The sequence below is a fragment of the Rhodnius prolixus genome, unplaced genomic scaffold (assembly GCF_049639745.1).
Source record: "Rhodnius prolixus isolate KJV_2025 unplaced genomic scaffold, Rpr scaffold_2, whole genome shotgun sequence".
Taxonomy (NCBI): domain Eukaryota; kingdom Metazoa; phylum Arthropoda; class Insecta; order Hemiptera; family Reduviidae; genus Rhodnius; species Rhodnius prolixus.
This window is the reverse complement of record NW_027411592.1, coordinates 32,198,419-32,225,633: the sequence shown is the minus strand read 5'-3', so window position 1 is coordinate 32,225,633 and position 27,215 is coordinate 32,198,419. Positions and strand designations below refer to the sequence as shown.

The 27,215-nt window shown below is 34.8% G+C and overlaps 1 protein-coding gene across 10 annotated transcripts in view; it reads right to left on the bottom strand.

Moving 5' to 3' along the window:
- Sh (Potassium voltage-gated channel protein Shaker) overlaps positions 1-27,215 on the bottom strand; it is an 820,486-nt gene that overhangs the window by 510,177 nt on the left and 283,094 nt on the right. Inside the window, exon 2 of one of the 10 annotated variants that reach the window (XM_074118980.1) lies at positions 22,735-22,788. The exons of the other annotated variants lie outside the window; for them this stretch is intronic. Within the exon in view, the coding sequence (XP_073975081.1) occupies positions 22,735-22,788 (54 nt within the window). The remainder of the gene's footprint in view (positions 1-22,734; positions 22,789-27,215) is intronic. 10 annotated transcript variants of the gene reach the window in all.

Below are 27,215 nucleotides of genomic sequence, written 5' to 3'. Positions count from 1 at the left end.
AATAAAGGTATTGAAGTAGGCGGTATATTGACTAATGAATGGGTGGGGACTGTTGAATGACCACGCCCACATCCTATGGAGAATACGACCACACCAAGTTATCCTATCTTCTTCCGATGAAAATGTTTCTAGATTTTTTTTTTTAATTAAGTTTTTGTATTGAGTCTACAGAATAACGTAAATATCTCTAAAAATGAAAAACAGTAGGTTTCAAGAGTATAAATCCGTAGAATCAATACCAATAAGTTAAAATAAGAATTGTTCATTGTTATTAGTGACTGATTCATCAATTCAGAAGGAAGAAAGAATAATGCCAATTTCAGACATTTTTTATTTTTTATTTTGCCGAGCTTTCGATCTAGGAACTGGGCTCTAGGTGAACTAGGTCATCTTCAAGACTTATTGACAACATAATACGAGGTGTGGCTATTAAATAACGAGACAGATGCTGCTACAGAAGAACTATGCATGTGCCAAATCCTAACGACTGACAGCTGTGCAGCGTAAAGCCTTCTCTTTCGATTGCAACGTCTCACATGTTAGTAGAGAAATCTGTCTGACCGGAACCGTTGTTTGTGTAAGAGGTGTTAGTTTCGTTTTGCCGAAAACATGATACTACACATGTAGTAGAGCAACGAATTGTCGTGAAATTTCGCATGAAACTTGGTAAAACCGCTACTGAAACTTATCTGTTATTAAAAGAAGTTTATGGTGATGAATGTTTATCACGTGCGCGAGTTTTGGAGTGGTTCAAGCGTTTCCAAGATCGCCGAGAAGACGTGGGAGATGATGACCACCCGGGTTGCCCTTCCACGTCCAAAACGGATGAAAATATCGATTATAATTAATCAACATTACTATCGTGAGGTGTTTGCTCAACTCCGTCAAAGAGTAAGGAAAAAACAACCCTATTTGTAGAAGAACAAGTCGTGGGTTCTCCACCAAGACAACGCGCCGGCTCACACTGCATTGTCTGTCAAGACGTTTTCTAGCCAAGTACAACATCCCAGTTTTAGGCCATCCGCCTTATTCGCCTGACCTGGCTCCATGTGACTTTTATCTGTTCCCCAAAGTCAAATCTGCATTAAAAGGAATACGATTTCAGTCCGTTGAAGCTGTGAAAGAAAAAACGGTACGCGACATGCAGGAGCTCACAGAAGAAGACTTCCAGCACTGTTTCGAACAATGGTAAATTCGCATGGAGCGTTGTAGGGATAGGGGAGGGGTGTATATTGAAGGTGATAATAACTATGTATAAATTTAAAATTATATGTTTTACAGCAATAGTCTCGTTATTTAATAGCCACACCTCGTATTTTTTACATTATTATTCTAAAGTTAGTGTGTCTTCTGTCCTGTCTACAGACTCTATATTACATGGACTCTATATTACATTATATGGCCAACAAGCCCTGAGGATGACCTAGTGCCTAGGTCGAAAGCTCGTAAATAGTTACTTAAATTGATATTATTTTTTCTTTTCTGGATAAAATAAGAAGTAATAGGGGAATAATTGCGTAAATTCCTCTAAAGTTCTCAACATTTCACTTAAAGATAATAGATGTTGGGAAACATTAAATTCTCTTTGGGGCATTTTTTGTTTAATTTTAGAGTTGTTTATTTCTACAAAAAGTATCGATCTATACATATACATTAAAAGGTTAACTTGAAGTTTAAAGTAATTCATGGAGTATCTTACTCTAAAATTCAACAACATCAGAAAGAAAAATGTTTTGTCGGCAGTAAAGTAAAAGAAATTAAAGAGCTAGAAAAGAAGAATCAAAGTAGCTTTAGCTGAAAGTAAAGAGCCAATTGGAGCAAATGGCGCTAATATGGAGGTAAAGGACTGGCTGGCCGGGGCAAGACAAGCCGGCAGATACTCGACCATCCCCTGCTTACTTGGATAACCCTTCTTATTTTTTGTTTGCTTGTCTCCATCATTAATCAAAGTCCCTTGCAGCCAAAGCTCACAACAATAGATTCCTACCTCTACCAATCCTTCACTTTTTCTCGCCGCTACTGAATGTGCGACGGAAATGTTGAAAGTACATTTCATTTTTTTCTCCCCCTTGAGGTAAGATAAATAAACCAGTCGATTTATTTGGAATTTTGACGTCTCATCACCAACTGATTGTCAAAACTTTAGATCAATCTGACCACGCAAACAGCTATTATTCTTAAGTGAATAATTGCTGGAAATTAATTTGACACTGTCATTGAGCTTGAACAGCAATTTCCTCTAATCCTGCCATCCTGGAGCAGAGAATGTAGCGGTAGGGAAGGAGAGAGCCGAGGGTTGATATATGAATCTGATGAATGAACTCTTATTAGCTATGTCGCTTCCCGTCTAAAATTATTTAAATTTATAACTTATATGTGATATTTTGGTATTATTTTCAGTTGTTTGCTCAGTATACATTATGTACTTTTAGCAAATTAAGGAGATCCAGTGACGATGATACTTTGACCGTACGTTCGAGCACGATTGAAGTTCTGGATGTTCCAATGTAAATCTTGATGGACTGATTCTTACTGTAACTGCTACGTAGACCAAGAAGCGGAGCAGTTTTCAACCACTATTAAGTATTCAAATATATTGCCGAAACTTTGGTTTCGGACAAGAAGCAACCTCAGATGCAGGCAGAACGTCTCGTTGAAAAAAATGCAAAAACAAAGAGGTCGAAGACGAACAAATCGATATGCTAATAGCCGCAGCTCGAAAATGTCGACAACCATTCTGTTTCTGGCGGTAAAACCTTTTGACCAAACGTTAGAAGTGGCGAACACCCATTTAACGAGCCGCCGATTTGCGACAGAGACTAGATTAGTGGCTAGCTGTACATGATAGATTGCGGGGGCAGAAGTATTAGCCTAACTGCCTGCATCTGTTCTACACTAAGTGCAACCAACTGTGAACATATTAAAACGATACCTTCAATGGAGAACCCATCCTAAATTGAGTTTTCGCTTTCTTAAAACTCATTGAATTTTTTAAGACTTCGTTTATAGAAAAAGTAGGAAAAAAAAATAAATAATCGTCATTGCCATTAGTAATAAAATCGCAATTTAACTGACTCTGCAGATTAAAAAATTTAACACAAAATTTTCATTTAAATTCACCCCTTATTTGGAACCTTCCTTATTATGAACTTAAAACTGTCGGAACCGTTTCTGAAGATCTCACAAAACTGGAAAGCTCAATTTAGATAAGATTACTGGAAATTTACCAAAAAAGAAGTACAGAATTTCTACTTTAAATCCACCTCCCTATTTTAAATAGTCTGACCACCACCGTGCACACAAATTTAAAAAAAAAACCTCGGCCAAAAACCTTAAAATTTTCAGTAGAAAAATAAAATAATAAATAAATGGAAAAAGGGATTGGAAATTTGCATGATTGGGAAACTAAAGGTGAAAGAATTAAAAGAAGAATGGTCATTCTAATGAAAGATTATCAAAACTATTTAAATATGATTTAAATATTAAATTAGTGATTTTTACAGAAGATTTTCCAATTTCAGCCAAACTTGTTTATTGTTTTTGGCCAAGCTTCGACGACCTAGGGAATAGGTCATCTTCAGGGCTGTGAAACACATTTTATAGAAACAAGATTATAATATAGAGGAGAAGGTGGTAATATGAGACGGGTTTGAAATTTGGGGACCCCCCTGTTTTTGTAAAACCACTAGTGCTATCTGTTAGATTTTGGTGCCTTACTACTCTTTGGGATAGGCTTTGTCTGCTGCAGAAGGCAGCGCGTCAATCGAGTGGCAGCTTTGTCCAAGAGAGGACCGTGTTGATTTTGTCAGTGCTAAGAAGTTTTCTTAAGGTTGATTTTCCTCTGCTTTTGGTTAATACCGAGGAAAGTTAGAATAATTTCCCTTAGACATTAAAAATGTAGAAAGTAGAGAGTTTTAATTGCCAGTATTATGGATTTCAAATATGAATGTATACTGGAAAAAAATGAGGTTATATTGTACGCGGTGTAAGGTGGTATTATGGGACATCGTTGTCCCACATAACAACCTCGTTAATCGTCTGCCAACAAGTGTGAAAAGTAGCACTGAGGACGAAACATTAAAAAAAAAATAATTTCCTACAGAGTATTATAAAGGGACTAAAAAGATATGCCTAGAACCAAATTAGGACCACCACTGAAAGGCAAACGTACAAATTGGGTGAAAAAGGAATGGAAGGCAAGAGGAACTTAAATTTCGAAGAGACAGATTCTGAAGACGATTCTGATGTTTCAGTTTCATCAGGTGAATCGGATTTGTCCACTCCACCCCAAAATTCGACACCAGATAATGAAGATGCGGATTGCATGTTCAAGAAGTGAAAGCCCGGAGAAATGTGGATTGAGTGCATTGTTTGTTGTCGTTGGGCTCATATGGAATGCACTGCTTGTGAAAACGAGTCATTTGTTTGTGATTTTTGTGTCCAGTCCACCTATCATGTCTTGACATTTCTCTAAGAAAACTGATTATACCCTAATTTTTATCCTTAATGTACGATAATTGTGTATAAAATATAGTTTTGTGGCATATTTAAGGCTTATTTTTACAATTCATGGAGAAACGAGAACATTAAATACCATTTTACGACCACACTTTCTGAAAACCCAATATGGGCACCACGACAGACTTTTTCAATGTAACTCCAGACCCCTTGCTGTAATCCTCTTAGGACTCCAAATTTACGAAGACAAATAATGTACGATGTTGATTTTACTTCAGCGTAGATTTTAAATTCAGTAGTCTTCAAAATATGCAAGTTAAAAAAAGACTGTCCCATATTACCACCTTCTCCTTTATATTATTTGGATTTAAGAAACATAGTATACAATAATTATTTACCTTATGCCTGTTGACAATTATAATACGAGGGTCGTTTGAAAAGTCCGTGCAAAAATAAAAACTACTTAATTTTTTGGGGTAAACCTTTTTTATTTTTCAACATAGTCTCCTTTTAGGCGTATACACTTCCTCCAACGCTGCTCTAGTTTGTTGATCCCTTCCGAATAATAGGATTTGTCCAAGTCTGAAAAATAGCCATTCGTTTCTGCAATCACCTCCTCGTTTGAATAAAATCTTTTTCCCGCCAGCCATTTCTTCATATTGGGGAACAAATAGTAGTCCGAGGGAGCCAAGTCTGGAGAATAGGGGGGATGTGAAACGAGTTGGAACCCTATTTCCATTAATTTTGCGACCACAACTGCTGAGGTGTGAGCTGGTGCGTTGTCGTGATGGAAAAGGACTTTTTTGTGGGCCAATCGTGGGCGTTTTTCTTGCAGCTCGGTTTTCAAACGGTCCAATAACGATGAATAATATGCACCTGTAATAGTTTTACCCTTTTCCAGATAGTCGATGAGGATTATTCCTTGCGAATCCCAAAAGACAGTCGCCATAATCTTTCCGGCCGAAGGAACGGTCTTCACCTTTTTTGGCGCAGATTCCCCCTTGGTAACCCATTGTTTACGAGTAGATTGTTCTTTGGTCTCAGGAGTGTAGTGATGTATCCATGTTTCATCCACAGTGACGAAACGACGCTTAAAGTCCTGCGGATTCTTCTGGAACAGCTGCAAACCGTCCTTACACGATTTCGTTTTTGGTCAAGCGTGAGCAATCGTGCCACCCATCTTGCGGATAGCTTTGTCATGTCCAAATGTTGATGCAAAATATTATGTACCCGTTCATTCGAGATGCCCACAGCACTAGCAATCTCACGCACCTTCACTCTTCTGTCATCCATCACCATATCATGGATTTTATCAATGATTTCTGGAGTAGTAACCTCAACAGGGCGTCCAGAACGTTCAGCGTCACTTGTGCCCATATGGCCACTCCGAAAATTTTGAAACCACTTATAAACTGTTCTAATCGAAGGTGCAGAGTCACCATAATGTTCAAGCTTCTCTTTAGTCTCCTGAGGCGTTTTGCCTTTCATAAAGTAGTGTTTAATCAACACACGAAATTCTTTTTCGTCCATTTTTTGAAAATCACTCGACTTCATCGATTCAAACGAATGCCAAACACAAAGAAATAGACCGATCTGGCTGAAACTTGGTGTGTGTTCTTCTAAGAGATGCTACTAACTAAACATAACCTCGATACTCGCCAGTGGTGCTATCTCTCTGACTTTGCACGGACTTTTCTAACGACCCTCGTATTTTTTAACAAATGTAATTAATGTAAAATTAATGTAGATTGTAAACTGCTATTGTAATAATATGTTCCACAACCCCAGAAATCTGCCAGTCCCAAGGTTGAAAGCCTGGCGAAAAATAATACAAAATTATGACAAATTTTGTATTATTTTTGGATCAATGACACGGTCACTAAAAACAATCATATTCTACATAATAACTTTTGTTTTTAAAAAGAAAAATTGAACAAAACTTTTGTAAAGATTAGATGAATATGTATTACAAAGAATTACCTACACTATGAAAACATGAATATTAGGCTTAATAAAAATAATATCTGAAGACACGTTAGTATTGGCCATCATGAATAAACGGCAGTCCTGGGCTAGGCAAAAATGTTCACTTTTAGTGTTTACTAAATGTAAATTTAGACCTCTGCTTTTAACCTACCTTACAAATGTTTATTTTAAAGTCTACGTAAGGTTTTAGTGGGCAACTAAAAGTAAATCTTGTTTACAAAACATGTCGTCCAGGTGAAATATATTATTCGATTTCTGTGTAACTTCTGAGGATGAAGAGAGCAACCGAGACCCCTTACAGGACTGTCTCATTTACTTAATTTCAAACGGGTGAATATTCTCTACGCTTGATTTAGAAGCATATCGTAATTGTCATTATTGCTATACAGTTGAAACTATCTGTACGAAATGGGATCACTCTATAAGATATTTTGAAATAGAATCTGTCGGAGAATTACTTTCAGAATCCTTTCGTCGCTTTCTTTCACTCTGCTAGTAAGAAAAAGAATTGTTATCGTGCGGATTTACGATTTTGACTTTCCACCATAAACATCCGTTTGTTGAAAGTGTAAAAAAGTAGATTTTATAAATTAGTCTGCATGTGTGTATGTCAATCCATCGTAACTCTAAATCTAAACATTGCAGAAAGTTGATGTTATTTATATATACCCTTTGGTACTACCAAAAGATGCCACAATAAGGTTCTGTTCATGATCGGCCAATCTGGAGGCCCCATTTTACCCAATGAATTTTCCAGTTTTTTAAAATGAAAGTTTCTTTTCAAAAATGTTCCCAAAAACGTTTTTTTAAATTTTGGCTCTGGTTGCCATTACTGTTTACTGTATTGCGTTGCAACTAATCGTAGAATGGACAAGAATCAAATATGGGAACTAAAATTCAACATTTGAAGGCTATTGGCTAACCAAAATGCCATTTAACCATTTAACCCAATAGAATTTGTCCTTATTTTGAAACGGTTCAGTATGACTTTATTTAAACTCTGCACAGTGATTGGAAACACATAAATATAATAACTTTTAGTCAAAATATTTTTGCCGGAAAGTTGGTACCACTTTGAGCTGGTGGTGAGTAGATTCTTTTTTAAAGTAATAAGAATTACAAATGACTCAAACTTTGGGAATTTATAGAGAATTTGTGATTTAGAACTTCGAGAAGAGAAGTAAGAGAAAGTGTGCTCGCCAACAAAAAAATTCACTTTGCTGCAACTTTCACAGCAAAAAGGTTCTTTAAATCTGTGTATACTATATATATTAGTTTTTTAAGAGTGACGTTTCGATCGCAATTCAATCATTTTCAAAACTTAAAATACAGGAAATATAAGCCGTTCACTGCACGACTGGATTAACTCCATAAAACAAAAAAGTGGAGAAATACGATGAAATAATGTAGAATGTTCTTTAAAATCCCGTTTATAATATAAATTCAAATTAATTTACCGTTATCATTCAGCGGCTGCTACTGAATTTGAGTTGAATTATTGCAACGATTTGGGCCTGTCGGCGAAAATAGGCGCTGGAGAATTAGAAAAAAATGAAGAGTTTCGGCAGAGTTTTGGGGAACTAGATCTGGTATCTTTTGTAAGAAAGAATCAGTTAAGGTGGCTTGAACATGTCGAAAGAATGCCAGAAAATAGGATTCCAAGGAAACTTATGGAAGGAAAGCCAGGAGGGAGCAGAGGGAGGCCTCGTATGAGATGGTTAGATGGTGTTGAGGAAGTGGGTGTTAGAAGATGGCGGAGGTACGCCCATGACAAAGCCGAATGGCAAAAATTAGTGGAGGAGGCCCAGGTCCTTGTAGGGCCGTAGCGCCATGGGGTAGGTAAGTATTGCAACGATTTACATTCGAGCACGGTATTAATCAAAATGGCTTCTGAAATAAATTATTTATTATTTAATATTTTATATATAATAATATTATTATTTATAATAATAATTATATTATTTACAATAAATATAAAAAGTTAAGATGGAACCAAGTGCTTTGATACTTGATTTTAAGATACATATTTCAAAAAGTGGAGTTAATCGATTCGTGCAGGAACGGCTCATAAAATGCTGGAGCAAAGAATCTCCTCCATTTTCTAATTCTCATCTAAATTTTTTATTCTATACCTCTTTTTTTACAATAAACCATTGTTCTAATTATTTATATTAACATTCTTTGAAGTATAATTAATTATTTTGTAGTTTAGGAACTACTTTTTAGCCAATTAAGTAGAATATATAGAACATTATCCCCACCCAGGCCCTTTTACGTTTCAAAATACAATTAGGGGAGAGTGGGGTAATCGTACGCGATGGGTAATCGTGCGCATTGAGATATGCAACAATAAGACTGATTTTGGCTAATAATGTCGGTGCTGTTCTCTATCCTTTAGTCTTGGAAACATAAATATGACAAGCAGTACAGGTAGCGCAATTAACACATGAATTGTTGGCGCGCAAAGGTTTTGTGTTGGCTACGTCTAAGTTCTTCCCGTGCAAAGTTAAGCCGTAAGTTGGAATTATATAATTATTATTATTTAAAGTATATGTCATTGAAAAGATCCACTCTAGGGTCTATGATCCATCTTTGTTAAATTCCATTATCTTTTTTTAAACATATTTCTTCACTGTTAATTGTATAGGTTATGCTATCGGGGTAACTGTGCGCAATATTGTAGGGGTAACCTTGCGCGCGTACGACTACCCCGACAACATTTCTTTAAAACAATAAGTAATATAAATTATTTTGCTTCTATTAGATGCCACGCAAGTACCAGAGAAAAACCAATATTGGTAACTGGACCGCTGACCAGTTACTTCAAGCGATCTCAGCGGTAAAGAGGGGTATTGCCATTAGAGAAGCAGGCAGGGAATATGGTATTCCTGAAGCTACCATAAGGAAGAGAATGAAGCTTGGGGATGCTGAAGAATCAACAAAGGGTCCCAATATGGGAAAATCTCCTATTTTTTCTGAGCAGCAAGAAAAGGAATTATCCGAACATGTGCTGAATCTTGCTAAAATGTTTTATGGAATGACTAGCATTCAGTTCCGTAAACTGGCTTTTGCCTACGCTGAGGCTAACAACATTAAACACAGTTTTAATATAAACAGAAAAATGGCCGGCAAAGACTGGTACTATCAGTTTTTAAAACGACATCCAGAAATAAGTCTCCGCAAACCTGAGATTAAAAAAAACAGAAGACGTTGTGCGGTTGAAGAACGATTAAAAAATAAAGTGAAATCAAAAGCATCCTTGACAAAAAAACGTTATAGGCTCAAGAAGATTTTAAACAGCGAACAGTTCATCAGAAGAAGAAATTGATGTGAATAAACTATGCGATGATGATGAACTGGACGATTTGCCGTCAGAGGATAACGAGAAGTGTGTAATATGTGACGATTTTTCTCGAAAAAATGAGTTATGGTATAGATGCACACAATGTTCTCGTTGGGCACATGCTCTATGTTCTGGTTGGGATACACCTGAAAATTATGTGTGCGATTTTTGTGACCACTAAAAATATAATTCATTACTTGTATATAATATAATTACTTATTCAAGGTATTGTTTTTTCATTGTTTTTCCATTCATACAAATGCCACAGTAATGCGTACAGTTACCCGACTATTGCGTACAATTACCCCATATAGGATGGGTAAGGGTGCGCAGTGCAGCTTTTAGGCGAAAAAAATATAGGTCTTTATTAACTTACTTTTGATAGTCTTACTCCTCAGACAATATAAACAAAGCTTTTTTCAACTCACAAAAAAATCCTGGATGTTTTTACATGTTCGCTGAATTTTTTATTATTTTTTTGGGGGAAAATGCGCACAGTTACCCCACTTTCCCCTAAATTTGAAAATGTTTAGGTGTCTATTTATGAGACGTAAACTTATTTGGTCAGAAATTAGTTTTATTATCAAATAAATTATCCTGATTCACCCACAACCATTAAATTACACTTCATATTTTAAAATCTTCAATTATTATTATTTTTGTTCTTTGCGTCGCAAATAACATTTTTTGCAATCAAAGGACCTCCCAAAACGTGTATTTCTGGTGGAAAATTAATATTGAAAACCGTTCACGAATAGATAAAATTGTAACTTTTATCTTAAATATCTCCCATTAGGGATATCGAAACGGGGTTAACGGCATTTTCCACAGTTTCTTATTTAGTTTTCATAATCATTGTCAAAACCATGTAACCCCAATCGGGTTTTTCGCCGTAACTCCGCTAAAAATAAAGATACAGCATGGGGGGTGGAAAATTTGAAAACTAGACCAAAATAAACATATAGTTTACTTCGTGGGTTTTTTTTTCGAAATTCCGCTTTTCTAAAAAGTTATTAACGATTGGTGCGTTTTAAATGGATCACCCTGTATGTATAGATACTGACATCACATCCTGTCTTTCTACTCAATTAAGTCTCAAGTTCACTAGACCAAACTCAAAGAAAAATATTATTTTGTAATACCTGTTATAAGCAAATTGAAATCTAATTGAGGGAAATGATGACGGGATTACAGATTATCGATAGCATTTTTTTCTGCTTGAATATTTCCAACAAAAATCGTCTGGTTTGGAGTAACCAACAATATTGAAACATGGATGATATCATAAATTTAATATTTATTCTCTAAAGAACTTTGATATTATTGCTAAACATATTTTTTGTATCTAACAAACTGAAGATAGAAACTAACCAGCGTTGCTACTTTGTTGCCTAATCTTTAACTTATCAGACTGGATAGCTTGTCATAGAGTTTTAAAATGTAGAGGTATCAGCATTTTTATGTATTTTATTTAATATAAAACGGGAGATGATGGAGCACAGAGTTTAATCTTGCCATCCAGTGTAGTATCGAATAAAGAAATCGAAAGAGAGCATGTTGGATCGATGTTGTGTGGAGAGAAGGCAGGAGACTACGGTGGATGCCCACATTTCATATGGTGGCGCTGAGGAAACTATCATTTCTCATTCTATCTCAGTATTTATGGGCTTTCTTTCGTCCTTTTTTTGTTCTAGCCCGTATCAGAGGGAGTTTAGAAGGCTGTGCCTGAAGCAATAAAAATGTGGCAACGACCAATAGTACATCACGTCTAGGTGCAAGCAGCAATTGAAAAACTCTGCTTTTATTTCTCTCGAATCAGACTACGCAAAAAGCGTTGCATGAAACAGGTCACTGTCACAATAAATTTAAACAAAGTAGTATTTTACATTGCGCCATTTTGTTTACGCATTAACATACATTTTATGTTTTCTGATTTCCCACTTTTGTAACCATTCAAGGTTGCCATTAAAGTTTCTGTTAACATTCTTCAAAATATGGGCTTATTAAACGATAAGTTCTTGTAATTTTATTCTCTCTCTTGCCATATATCGTGATTTTTATCATTTGCATTAGAACCACAAAACGTTTTTGTTAGTATTTAATGGATAATATTTTACATAAATAAGAGAGATCAAAGATTAGGTATTTAATTATTAAAACTGATTTCTCATCTATCGGAAAATTATTGAATTTTAATAAATATCCTTCTTTTTTTTTATTCAAAATCAATTTAACTTTTGTGTATCAAAACATATGTAAAACTATATTCCTTCGATGTCAACTGACAGCTCCATGTCGTGAGCAAGTAGGCTCATAGTTCATACAAAATATAAATAAATAGCCAGCGATATAAATAACCTTGTATATTTGCCAAAAGAATACCATCCTAAATATACGTGTTTTTATTAATACTAAATAAATGTGCTACAAACCTTTTTAGACAATGTAAAAATAGTACTTTTAATTTATATTTTAGAAAAGTAAATGTATAAATAAATAAAATATTATCATAGATGTTGTAGCCCTTTTCGCTTTGTTTGCAAACGAATAACAAATGGAAATCTTGTTAGTTAAACTTTTAGTAGGCTCCAAAACTTCTCTCGTGGCTAGGAGTCGAGCAGAACATTTAAAATAAAACAGACTTCATAAATTTAAATATTTATGTAAGAAAAGTTATTCCTTACTTTGTTATTAGTAATATCAAAAACTACCATCGAATTTGAGTATTTGAAACTCAAAGTGGAGAATCTAAGTAGAGTAAAGGAAAGTAAAAAGATCGCGTGTTAATAGAGTAGGCTCAGAAATTGGTCGAACCGAATAAGAGGTTTTCCTTAAATAAAAACATAATAGTAATAAAATATCTAAGTACAACAATTAAACTCCTCAATATCAATATTTTACTGCAGTAAAGTGCATCCTCTGCATAAATATTATAATCCCGTGCAGTTCTTCTGAGTAAAATTAAACTTCCTAACCAGCAATACCTAATTTCCGCCAGAGTCGGGCAGACTGTCAAGAACATTGAAAAATTATAAGCCTGATCCGCTCTTATTACAGAATATTAATGAATAAGCAACTATTTCTCATTCACTACTCTTTGATGAATGAATACTCTCTCTGTCTCGCTCTCTCCTCTCTCTGTCACACACACACACACACACACACACACAGCAGATTACAACATACCTAATACCTTTAAACATCACTTTAGAAACTATCTGGATTTATGGTTTCCTCTGGGAATCGCATTCTGATGCGAATCTCAAAAGACGTTTTTAGCATTTACCTGGGGCTAGAGGTCTCGAAATGAACAAACTGAAAGTAGTGCCTCAAATTCTAGAAGGCAATGGCTCTAGCTTATTTATTAGAATATTTTTTTGTAAAGGCCTGTTTTTTTTTTAAACTAGTGTGTTAAAGTAGACATAACTATAACTAAAAGAAAGTTTTCTGCAAAGAACAGCAAAAAAAAAAAAAAAAATTGAAAAATAAGTGAGAAAAGTAAGGGACTAAGAGGAGTGGTTAGTGTATTCTGGATACCAACGCGGAGATCTCGGGTTCGAATCCAGCTGCTGGCACTTCGATTTTCTCTTTCTAGAAGCTTTCTTACAGCTCACTGTACGGTGATAGAAAATGTTGTCTGTAACGAGAATAGTTGTTTATTTAACAAGATTATTTTCTGCAACCATGTAGGAATGTTCTCATTACTCAATTAAAATCAGCTGTGTAATGCCCAACTTTACCTCACTGATGGGGAAAAATTCCCATTAGTGTCACTTTCCTCACTAGTGAGTGAAAAAACTTTATTGTGCTTCCTTGATATAAGAAGTTTTGTTATTAACATAAATATTTTCTGTAAAACTTTAATAAGCTTATTTAACGTAACTAAATAATTATAGAAATATAAATAATTAAAACGAATATTAAAAAATAAAATAAAAATTGAAAGGAATATAGAAATAAAAATAATATTTTAATAAATAATTCGATATTTTTAATTATAACAGTTAAAAAGGTTATAGTGTTACCTTAGAGAAATTTAAAATGGATTCTAGCTAATCAGTCACTCCCTAGTACTTCCACCAGTTCAAATTCAAATTCAAATCTTACATTAAATACCTCTTCAAACCAACCTTTTGTCACTAATGCCAATAATTGTAATATAACAATAAATGTTTATAATAAATAAATTACTTTTTGTAGACTGTAAAGATGAAATTTTTAATTTTTTTAGTAAATAACCCTAATGGTTGCAGAAAAAATATAATATTTAACTCGAGTATAAAGTATTTTCCTCACACTCGGCAATTGGTACTTGCACTGCAGGAAAAGTACTACTTTCCACACTTGTTAAATAAATAACTATTTCCGGAGTGCATTGAAAAGAACTTCGGGCGTCAATTACCTTAAATGTTGACGTGCCCTTAAATTGTGCTAAAAGATTGCAATATTCTAAAAGTAACTTTTATAATTATTAAAACTATTATAATTTTGAAGTACACTTTTACAAACGAACCGCTGACAGATACGAGGGTCGTTTGTAAAGTCCGTGCAAAGTCAGAGAGATAGCACCACTGGCGCGTATCGAGGTTATGTTTAGTTAGTTGCATCTCTTGGAAGAACACACACCAAGTTTCAGCCAGATCGGTCTATTTCTTTGTGTTTGGCATTCGTTGGAATCGAGGAAGTCGAGTGATTTTCAAAAAATGGACGAAAAAGAATTTCGTGTGTTGATTAAACACTACTTTATGAAAGGGAAAACGCCTCAGGAGACTAAAGAGGAGCTTGATAAACATTATGGTGACTCTGCACCTTCGATTAGAACAGTTTATAAGTGGTTTCAAAATTTTCGGAGTGGCCATATGGGCACAAGTGACGCTGAACGTTCTGGACGCCCTGTTGAGGTTACTACTCCAGAAATCATTGATAAAATCCATGATATGGTGATGGATGACAGAAGAGTGAAGGTGCGTGAGATTGCTAGTGCTGTGGGCATCTCGAATGAACGGGTAGACTTGGACAAATCCTATTATTCGGAAGGGATCAACAAACTAGAGCAGCGTTGGACGAAGTGTATAAGCCTAAAAGGAGACTATGTTGAAAAATAAAAAAGGTTTACCCCAAAAAATTAAGTATTTTTTATTTTTGCACGGTCTTTTCAAACGACCCTCGTATCATGACCAAAAAATCTGATGGACAGGAAAATTAAAAAAAAACAAAAAACGAAAAACTTTGGATGAATCAAAGAAGTTGCGTTTAATATTTTATAATTATCGTCAAAATTTAAATAAAAATAAAAGAAAAACGGAAATTGCTATGAAATCATAGTTACTTGGGTTGCGAGGAAATGTTAAAAACGGGTGAACTGAGATATAATAAAGAATTCGATTAAGAAGATTTAGATTTAATTATTTCATTCTAATTACTCCGTCTCGTTCTAGAAAAGCTATTCTCAAAGAACAGCTGTTGCCATCGAAACAAAATAAATGAAATGTATTCTTAGTCTGCGCAGTTTTTACTTTAATAAAATTTATAAGTTGTTCTATATTTATTTATTAATAAATAGATTTATATCCAGTTATAGTATTAACAATATAGTAACTTTATTCAAAAGTCTAGACAATATAATGAACTAAAAATACATAACGACAAAAATAGTATATTGACTAAAAAAATATAACACAATGCAATGACTGAAAAAGCCCTTTGTGTTACGTATAAAAATAAAACTCTGACAGACATTTCATTTAAGCAAGGGAAATATACATATCAGGAAACACTATGAATGTGTAATTCATTTTGTATTTATACATTATCTACTACAAGAATCCATTTTTGCAATTATCGTTCTTAGCGAAAATTAATGAGAAATTTAAAGAATATCACATCCAAGTTTGCTCGTCAAGTCCATTAGTCTGGAAATGAGGCTATATTTAAGATGGTCAGTCGCGTAGGTAGTTACTGAAAAGCTGTAAAACCCTGACCAGAAACAGAAACGTTAAACTGTCAGCTATCAGTAAGCTTTGGCCCCACGGCCAAAAAATCCCATCAAATTGTGCCCAAGCTACTAGCCAAAATTCGCTATTTGTTTGAAAAACAGTGGTGATGTCACGCGATTAACTAGAACCAAAACCTAATCAACCAGAACTCGCATATTCCGTTTTCCCCCCCCCCCCAAAATCCGTTGTCAATTACCGAAATAGAACACCCCTCTAAAGAGTAGAAAAAAAAAACCTGCAGACAAGTGAAGAGTCCAAAGTAATGGAGAATGGAAATTTGCATTTTTAGCTACTCTGTCTTCCGGTTACTGCCCAGACTGACAGCCTCTAGATGATCTTCTTTTTACTGAAGTAGTATAAAGAACATATTTATTCAACATTTAAGGAATTACACCCTTAAGTTTGAGTAATTGCCAGAAAAACTTCATCAACATCGAAACATTTTTAACAATAGTTTATACACACACATATTTATGGAAATCCAAATCAGCAATGGGTTTTTTTAATCCTATGAAATAATATATATTTACAAATTTCTGTCCTCAGGAATTACGTAAATATAGTGCATAAATCTTATAAGTTCTAATAAAGCACTTTATAAGAACAGGTTATGTTGCTTGCCTGGTGTGAACTTTTATTTGGTGAGTATTGGAACTTTTATTACCTGATCTGTGCAAAGGAAGCGTTGGAAACTGCTTAAATATTTGCCTCAATAAATCGAAGAATTCGGATACTCTAATAAGAAATGCAATCTTTTCTCTAGCACTGCTTACAAATGTAAATAAGGTACATATACGAGGGTCGTTTGAAAGACCGTGCAAAGTCAGAGAGATAGCACTACTGGCGCGTATCGAGGTTATGTTTAGTTAGTAGCATCTCTTGGAAGAACACACACCAAGTTTCAGCCAGATCGGTCTATTTCTTTGGGTTTGGCATTCGTTTGAATCGAGGAAGTCGAGTGATTTTCAAAAAATGGACGAAAAAGAATTTCGTGTGTTGATTAAACACTACTTTATGAAAGTCAAAACGCCTCAGGAGACTAAAGAGAAGCTTGATAAACATTATGGTGACTCTGCACCTTCGATTAGAACAGTTTATAAGTGGTTTCAAAATTTTCGGAGTAGCCATATGGGCACAAGTGACGCTGAACGTTCTGGACGCCCTGTTGAGGTTACTACTCCAGAAATCATTGATAAAATCCATGATATGTTGATGGATGACAGAAGAGTGAAGGTGCGTGAGATTGCTAGTGCTGTGGGCATCTCGAATGAACGGGTACATAATATTTTGCATCAACATTTGGACATGACAAAGCTATCCGCAAGATGGGTGCCGCGATTGCTCACGCTTGACCAAAAACGAAATCGTGTAAGGACGGTTTGCAGCTGTTCCAGAAGAATCGGCAGGACTTTAAGCGTCGTTTCGTCACTGTGGATGAAACATGGATATATCACTACACTCCTGAGACCAAAGAACAATCTAAACAATGGGTTACCAAGGGGGAATCTGCGCCAAAAAAGGCGAAGACCGTTCCTTCGGCCGGAAAGATTATGGCGACTGTCTTTTGGGTTTCGCAAGGAATAATCCTCATCGACTATCTGGAAAAGGGTAAAACTATTACAGGTGCATATTATTCATCGTTATTGGACCGTTTGAAAACCGAGCTGCAAGAAAAACGCCCACGATTGGCCCACAAAAAAGTCCTTTTCCATCACGACAACGCACCAGCTCACACCTCAGCAGTTGTGGTCGCAAAATTAATGGAAATAGGGTTCCAACTCGTTTCACATCCCCCCTATTCTCCAGACTTGGCTCCCTCGGACTACTATTTGTTCCCCAATAGAAGAAATAGCTGGCGGGAAAAAGATTTTATTCAAACGAGGAGGTGATTGCAGAAACGAATGGCTATTTTTCAGACTTGGACAAATCCTATTATTCGGAAGGGATCAACAAACTAGAGCAGCGTTGGACGAAGTGTATAAGCCTAAAAGGAGACTATGTTGAAAACTAAAAAAGGTTTACCCCAAAAAATTAAGTAGTTTTTATTTTTGCACGGACTTTTCAAACGACCCTCGTAGTAAAGTAAAGTAATTGCCTATTTTTTCAGGCGGGGTATAACCTCAACTACCAATTAGGTGTCGTGGACGGAGGCGACTAGCAAACGTACTTTACTATTTCTCATTTAACCATTAAATAAAATCCAAGGCCAAGACCGGGAATCGAACCCAGTACCGCAATACATATTAGCTTTGCAGGTCTCGCCTCTTAACCCGCTCGGCTACTGTGGCGCCTTCTGTTACAAATGTCATCAAATGAACATTTTTTGCTAGTGAAATAAATATTACAGTGTTTTATTTTTATTGTGATAGAAATGTAAAACCTAGGTGTGCCCAACATGTTTGCTGCTACTGGAGGTAATACGGAAGGTACCTCCCAGTATATGCGTTCCAATTGACTTGCAAAGTTATCTGGCATAGTGCGGGTGTTGAGATGAACAAGGGGTTTTAAGATGGGCGGAAATAGAAATGTGGAATATTACAGAAAAGGTTGCCAGCGAATTCGGGAAAATATACAATCCTTTAAATAAAGACTTCATGTTAAAGAATTTTCTTCAAACTGAATTTCAACTGTAACCGAAAAATGGTCATAGATGGCAGGAGCTGCCGCATTAATATAAATTTGGAGTGACCCAAGAGCGATATACTGTTTAGCACTAACATTTTTAAAAATACGAAATTCATTCCTTCTCGAATGCCCGGTCTGGCCAGTGCCTTGAATATCGTTATGTCACTGTGAGTCTTGTATTTTCTTATTATTATTTTGTGTTTGGCGTAATTTTTTTTTTTTTTTTTTTGATACTTTTCGTTCTATTTTGCTTTAGTTTAGGACATGCCTAGAATTGTTCTGTAATAAATCTCTCAATCTTTCCTTAAATAAAGGTAGTCTTTTATTTGTTCAAGAATAGCACACGAATTTTATTTTGCTCCCTGTCGCCCCGGGTGATTGTCTACAGGACCCTCCCTCCTCTCACGAGTGAATTATCCCGCCAGAGACGCCCTTAAGGGTATATTTTTCTGTTTGGGGCTGCTTAGGGTTATCGTGTCGTATATCTCCGGCTAGATTAGATTACGGGGCCAGATGGCGTAAGGATACCTTTCCTGAGAGAAAGCAACCGAAAGGGATCTCTCCCTCTCCTCTAGCCGGACACACAACAAAACACAAACCTTCCCAAAATCTCAAATCTCAAAATGCTTCAAACTCACTTCATTAAGTGGCACTCTTCAAATTTAGAATTTAAGTTCTTTTCATTCCCATTATTAATGTATAAGAGAAAACAGTAAGAAAAACAAAAATTACCCTTTAAAAAGTACCCAAAAATTCCCACTCATAAGTGCCCTTATTCATATTTTCTGAGAAAATGTTCCAAATTAGAGTTATTGATCTGCGTGTATGAAATCCGCACACCAAGTTTTTTAAAAAACAAAGAATCGTTGGAGCGGTTTATGATAAAATCTTCAAAAACTGAAAAATTAATTCAATGAAGCTGTCGGAAGTTTTTGGTTGGCCTATTTTGACCAAAACATTACCTCAGTTAGAATCTGAGCAAAATATCTTTTTAGAACCTTCTGTGATATTTCATTTTTGAGTTACAGTGAACACTCACTACTCAGACCAATTTGTGAGCACCACTTTTTGGGACTGAGGATGACTCAAACCGGATATTTCTGGCTAAAACTCAAAATCGAAAGTCATTGTGATTGCATTAACTTCTCTTTATGGAAGAGGCGTAAAATTGTTATTTATTGCTGTATTAACTTTTACAGGAAATAATGCCTCATATTTGGACGAATAATGAAGCTTAATAAGTGAATAAAACAGAATATTCTTGCTGCTCTATAAAAACAGGATTGTGAAGGTGGTTCCATCAACAGCTTTCTGAAATTCAGAATCAGCAAAAAACGTCATCTTTTGAATCAAATTAAACGTTTGCAACATAAAAGCAAATGTTCAACAGATATTTTTACTAGCCACTTGTTATATTTGTGTGTTTATCGGATACAACAATTTAGACGCTATTTATAGCTAGTAAATCACATAAATGTCTTTAAATTTATTTAGCCGATTTGGTATCCATCTTTTACTTTCAACAATAACCATAAATAACAATTAGTATTAAATTACCCTATTTATCCTTTATCTTCATTTAAATAAAACTATTAGTTAATTTTATAAATACATTACACCCACTAGAGCAATAACTGCGAGCGTTTAGCTTGAAATCTTAGCATCCTCTAATTTTGGAAATATTCCAAACCATCCAACTCTATTTCCATATTAATCTTATCACATAAAAAGAAAAAGGAATTATTTATCTCATAAAATAAGAGAAATCTTTATCAGAGAAAGTTTATACAGTATGGATCTAGCCTGATTTATTTCGAACTTTTTGATCTTTAACATGACTTATTAGGTGATCTGATCCGGTTTATTTTTATTGAATTAATTGAAGATAGATACAATTTAAAAACTACTGGAAGATCTTATTAAGCAATTAGGTTTTTAACCCGCGGTACAATGGAGATCATCTACGAAAATTGGCGATTCGATTATTTATTTGTGTAACTCTTTCGCAGAGAATGGCTTCCCATTCACCATTTCGCACTTAGCGGGCCGAGTGACGTTTACTCTCTTTATCTAGAGAAACACTTTGAGATCGATTATAGTAGAGTGTACTTAAAACATATTGAAGGTAAAGTCTAAAAATAATACCAATTTTTTCAGGTGAGTTTTACGTCCGAAAAAATTAAATTAGGTGTCGTGGAAGAAGGCGATTAACAAACATACATTACTATAAATTACTCAAATTAATAATTAAATAAAATCTAAGGCTTAGGCCGAGAACCCAACCCAGTACCACAATGCCAATGGAGGTTAAGTCTAGAATAATTCTCAATTACTGTGTTTCAATTCTATGTGTTAATTGAGAGCGCATTTTTTAACATTTATTCTGCACTTTAGGTTGCATTCTTTAAGTCCGTGGTCCCCAACCATGGCGCCCGCTAGCTATATTTTATATTTGCTACTATAAAATAAAAACAAAAGAAAAGAAAAATATTTGAAATTTAAGCGAACATTTTTATTAAAAATAAATTTAATTGACAGATTTTAAAATTTTAAAAACTTGAGATTTTGGATCTTAAAAATCACATTGTACTGAAATCCTATGTAACAGATGAAAATTTTTGGAACTTGGTTGACAAAAAAAGATTTCATATATCTGCAGCATATAAGATAAAATCGTTCTCTGTTTGCACATATTTATGCGAATCATTGTTTCCAACCTTGATCATAATAAAAGTAAAATACAGATCACAAATTACCGACTTGATGATTGTCTGCGGACAGGAATATCAGCCTGTAACCCTGATTATGATGCACTGGCCACTGATGCTCAGTGTCAAAGATCACATAACTTTTAATCAAACTTAATTGGCATTGTTGTTCATTCTTTTAGGTGACTGATTCATAGTTTCAATAGGATGAAAAAATCATTGCCATTTCAGCCGTGATACATTTATTCTGCCAAGCTTTCGACCTAGGGACTATTTCATCTTCAGGGCTTGTTTACAAAGTAATATTTTTTACATTACAGGGTTGGTGTGTCTTCTGTCTTGTCTGTTCATGTACACTCAGTCCATGCTCGTTACATCATCGGAAATTTGGAATATGCTCTTTGGTACTAAAAGGATGGAGACCACTGCTTTAAGTCATAGTTATCAGTAACTGAATGTAATCATCCTTGATAAATATCCGTCGAACAGGTTGGAACTCCAGTATTTATCTAGTGAATAGTGGTAGTAATTCCTCCCAGCGTCTTAACACTAAACTCAGTTTACATTTTTTATTGCCTCTTACTCTTCTAATGAGAAGGATTGAGATCGTGCAAATTTCCAATTTTGGATTATCCTTTCATTTTAGAATAGTAATCATATATTAAAATCGGCAACATTTTAGAACAAATTCTTAGTTTTGACAAAATTTAATTAAGCAAAATGAGTTAGTATTCACTTCAGATCGTTTGCTCGCAAAACCTCAAAAAGTGAATTCTGATAAAAAAAAATTTGTGGGAAATCAAAATCTGATGAAAAAATCTAGACTATTGGACTACTTCCTCATAGCATCAACAGGAGTACAAATGTCCTCTTTATGCAGCCTTGTTTTGTTTTTAAAGTTGGAGTTTTAAGTTTTGGGGGAGCTTCATCGAAGTCATCGTTGGACAGCTTTTTTTTTGTATAGGAAAGACAGTAATTAATGCCCTTTATCTTAAAGCGTCGAAGGATAATCTCCCTTTCAGAATTAAGGAAAACTTTTTAAATGAAGAATCTGCACAAAACTATCAATTATAAGACTGCTTCAAAGAAAAACTTGAATTTTTACATTCTTTAAAATTTTCAAACGTTATATTGTTAGTAAAACGCTAGAAGCCTAAATTATAATTAGTAGTTAGACCAGTGATTCTCAACCACTTTTTTCGCGTGCCGCCAAAGTTTTGAAGTGTGCCGCCAAATTTTAGAAATGCACACAATACAATTTTATTGCGAGTAAAGTTTAAATTAAAGAAAAATACTTTTATCTATGTGTATATTAAAATTATCTTGAAAATAAACATATACTATTTTACAGTGTATTATGGATAAGTAAAATACTTATCTTAAAATACTTATCGGCAAATTTTGAAACAGTTAAAAGTGTGCCGTGACAAAAAAAAAGGCTGAGAATCACTGAGTTAGACTTTTAATAAAACATCATTTTTTAGATTAAAAAAAAGAGAAAAAAACACTGAACGTCATCAAAAGCAACCAGAGCATGTTATGTTAAAAGTGAGCATAGATTAGAAATGGCTATAAACTTGGCGAATCATTTCAAGCGACACTTCCACTGGTGACGTACTTGTTTTCGGTCGGTGTCGTTGGAGTCCCACCTTCCTTTGTTTTCGTCTCGAAACTGTAAATAAAATTCATCTCAGTTACTATTCACATTAGATTTTCTTTTTTGTAACCGTAAAATAATTTGTCAATTAGACGAAAGTGGAGCCTGAAGTGGTATTTTTCTGCAATTAATACTTGGAGACAGAAAGTGTCGAAGGGCTGTTACTTTATCCAACTTGTGAACTTTAGCTGTTTTGTCTAATGATTTCTAGCCGAAAACTACCTAATCGATTCATTTGTGATCTGGAAAGGCTATTGTTCACATATACAAGCTAAAAAATATATTTAAATACATAAGAGAAAGGTATTTATGCAATAAACTTCTATAACTATAATTCGTTACGTGGTAATAGGTCCATTTGCATAGGAGCCAGTAGAAGTACAAATTCAGTTAATGATTTATCCTTAGCAGCACGCATGTTTATTGTAGCCCTGGCAGTTTTCGGACTTACATCCACTATCAGAGGCTAATTAAACAATTAAGCGTAGCAGATCAACTTTAACTATGTTTTCGTCTCACACGACACTTACTGGCTGTCATTTCTCCACACCAAACTAATCAATTAACTTCTGGTAACTGATTAAAGTTCGAAACCGATCAGGGATAACAAAAATCGACGGACACTTTTATGAGTCAGAATCTTGATAGTAGAAAGCAAGAGAAAGTGTGAGTTTTCATTTTAGATTTTTTTTAGAAATTTTGTGTAAGTAAATTGTGGTAAGAGGTCATGAAGAAAAAATACAATTGGCCGTACATTACAGGAGTCACAGGAGCTAATATGTTGGTAAGCAACTATCAGCGAGCAGTCTACCCAACTTGCTATTGCCGCTTTCTAGTGTAGGACTATTGAACTACTGCTACAGCACTAGCACGATCTTCAGGCTAACATTCTAACTGAGTTTTCCCGCAAAAAATATTCATGTCAAGCGTTTAAAATATAGAGAAAATATTTTTATTGCAATAGAAAATTTACATTTCTATGATCATGGAGTAGGTGTGCAATTGGATTTCGAATGAGAAACACTGTCTTATTGCGATTCTCAGTATGAAATGTTCTTGAAACAACATTGTGCAAAAAAAAAATAGTCTAAAATAAAGCAAAATTTATTCTTTGAAGTGGCACTTTCGCTCAACCGATTTTTTTACTTTTATACTCAGGAGACCCCAAAACGAATATTTCTCCTTAAAATATCAAAATCTAAAAATCTTCACAGCTACAATAACTACCCTTATTATTAAGCATTTTTTGATGTTAGTATTTTGCCATTGCTTTATTAAACGATACTGCAATTATTCTAGCCAACACTCAATCAAAATTAAGTGCACAACACAAATGTACTTGTACGTATTTTATAAAGAATTACTACATATTTCCGACTCTTCAATTACTTTTTAATCATTGGCCAACTCCACAACCGTTCGATAATCGGATATTATGCAACACCCGGTCACAATTTGATTTAAGGTCTACTTTATACGATTCATTATAGTACACATCTAGTTCTATTATTGTACTGCATTCGTGTGATTTGTTCTTAGCATCACAACTGCAGAAACATCAGAAAGACGTCAAACGATGTGATGTGTTTCTCACTAGTAACTGTTACAAGATATTTACAACCTATACCATAATAAAGATATAATAAAGTACATAATAATAAAACATAATAAGATCTATCTATACAGGGCGTACATGGAGGAGAGGTCGAAACTTCGGGAGGTGATTCAGCAGCTCAAATGCAACAAAAAATATTCTATTCACTCTATCCCTATTCTAAATAATGTTCAAGATATTTGCATTTTTAACTTTTCCGTCGCGTTTTTCACCATAAAAACGGTCGTAACTTTTCTATCCTTTATCCTACAACAAATCTGCTTATTCCAAACGAAAGAGCATTAAATTTCCTATAAATCTGCTTAACCCATACCCTCAAAACGTTTCTTATAAACAATGAAATTTTTACTTTAATGTCTAAAAAATTCGATCTCGATTGTTTCTGTTAAAAGTTGTGCATTTATTGAGCTTTAAGACCATATGTTTTTTGTTTTTAATAAAACCCTCGAACAGAGGGGTGTAAATGCAGAAAATTGGGATGTAGCGTAATCGATTTTTCACTGATATTAAATTATTAATTTCCTCGTAAGTCAATTTTTGGAGAAGGAACAAAAAGAGAAGTAACCATTTTAGTTTTTATCAATTATTATTTAATACGATGGGTAGGGCTGGCCAGTTAAATCGGCTTGCTCACTACTTGTCAGTCCAGACATCCTTATATTTTTATTTAAAGAAATATTTGAATTAAATAATATTAATTTTTTATTTATTACTATGACATAACATTATACAAAATAAAATGTATAAATAAAGAGATAGAAGTGAATCATATTTTATTATTTACACGTTCAACTGTATAACCCACACCCAAACTGTCGTCTCTGCAAGAAAACGAGCCAAGTCTGTTGCCACTTTATTAACTTCTCCCGAGCACATTGCTGTTGTGAAAAACAGAGTTGCAAAGAAATCCAAACCAACAAGAAATACGAGTACTATCCCCAAAGAGACAATTCTGAAAGAAAGGATTGTCCGAAAAAGAAAACGCTCACCTTCCCCAAGTTCCGATGACGAGGACGAATCGTATTTGAAGAGGAAAGTGATGCCACTTTAGAAATCGATGAAACTGAATGTACAGGATATGGGGAAAGCTACAACAAGACCAGAAAAAAAAGATTGGTTGGAATGCATAATATGCCGGAAGTGGTTCCGCGAAAATTGCTCTTCTTTTGCATACGCTTGCCAAAATTGTAGTAAAAGCGCATTTAAAAAGAAGAATAATAAGTAAATATTAAGTAACCATTCATTTTTTTCTGTTATTTTTACGTTTTACTAGTGCAATTTCATTTACAATATGTGGCCATCTCTCCCCAGTTACATTGACCAACTCACCCAACCCAGTGGGGATAGATGGCCAATTGCCTTTTTTTTTTTTTTGTAAGAATAAAAAAATGTTTCTCTTAGCATTTTTTCTGAATTTTTTTCCTTATTTTATGTTTGTGAGCGTATGAGGTTACAAAAAATAATAATAAAGTAAGCCTAGCCCTCACCAAAATGTTGCAGGCACCCTCCAAATAAAATGGTGGCCATCTCACCCGACTTTACCCTTCAACTAGACATATTAAGACAAAGAAGTCTAAGTCAAAATTCATATAAATTTGGTGAATTAGTCTGTTGGCCTTCTTTATATTGGAGAGCAGCCGGTCCTTGCCATTTAAAACCTACCAGCTCTCTCAAAGAGGTATCCTTAAATTCCTTTCTCTGTGTAGATCCAGAGACTCTCTGTGCATTCCTTAACTTGCGCAGATGGTCAAACCTGGTTTGAAACACAGCATCACCATGGTGGAGTACAAAATGCATTTAGGGGGCTCCTAATTGGCACGAAGAAAACTATTAAAACTATTTGCTTTATGGCTTTTCATATTTTTTCTTTAATAGGTATTAGTTTTCCACGAGCTATTCAATTTCTCTCTTACCCATTCAATTTCTTTGTAATAATGTGCATTAAATTTAGAAGTTTGCAGACTGCAGACATCATTATTTTTTTAATATTCTTTATATTCTTTCAATATTATTGGAATTTTTTGCTCTACATATTTATGATCTGCTGATTCTGGCAAATCCGTGTAACCAATCAACCTCAAGAGATCTACCAGCTGAGAGACCCAGTTATATTTTGAGACCGTATTAGCTCGCGATCGCTCTAACAATTTTGTGAAACAAATTTTGGGATATCTTGTGGAACTCATTTTGATAAGTTTTACTAAATTCAAGGTTACCTTTAGTATATACCTACCAGCTGATGTGGGGCAATCCTGTTTCTAATCTAATTAAATAGTTGAGCGTATTTTTCGCTAAATGTAGTTGACGCTTAAATAAGCATAGATGTTCTGAACATGGTATACCCACTAATTGTTCTGTAGATCATTAATTTTTGTTTAAAAAGGAAAAAAATCGATTGAGTAGTTTTGAATGATGGAAAGAGAGGCTCTGTTCTAAAGTGTCATTTATGAGTATTGTGCTGGTTTACTACAATATAATTTTATTAAAAATCAGATTTGGGAAAGACCAAATTTGGGCCGACCGGATGTGTCTCTTTTCTGAAAAGATGTTTCAGTATTTTAATAATTCAACAGCCTTAGATCGGGTGTGGCAGGCTTGCTCTGGAAACTCAAGGGCAGACTTCCGTTCACTCACTTCCTCATCTTGAAATACTATTTGTCTGATCGTTATTTTCAAACTCAAATCGGGACATCGTATTCAGCTGAACATCGCATTGAAGCGGGCGTTCCGCAAGGAAGTATTTTAGGACCTATCCTATATGTTATAGACACAGCAGGCATACCAATCCATCCTGAAACTGTCCTTCTAACTTATGCAGATGATACCA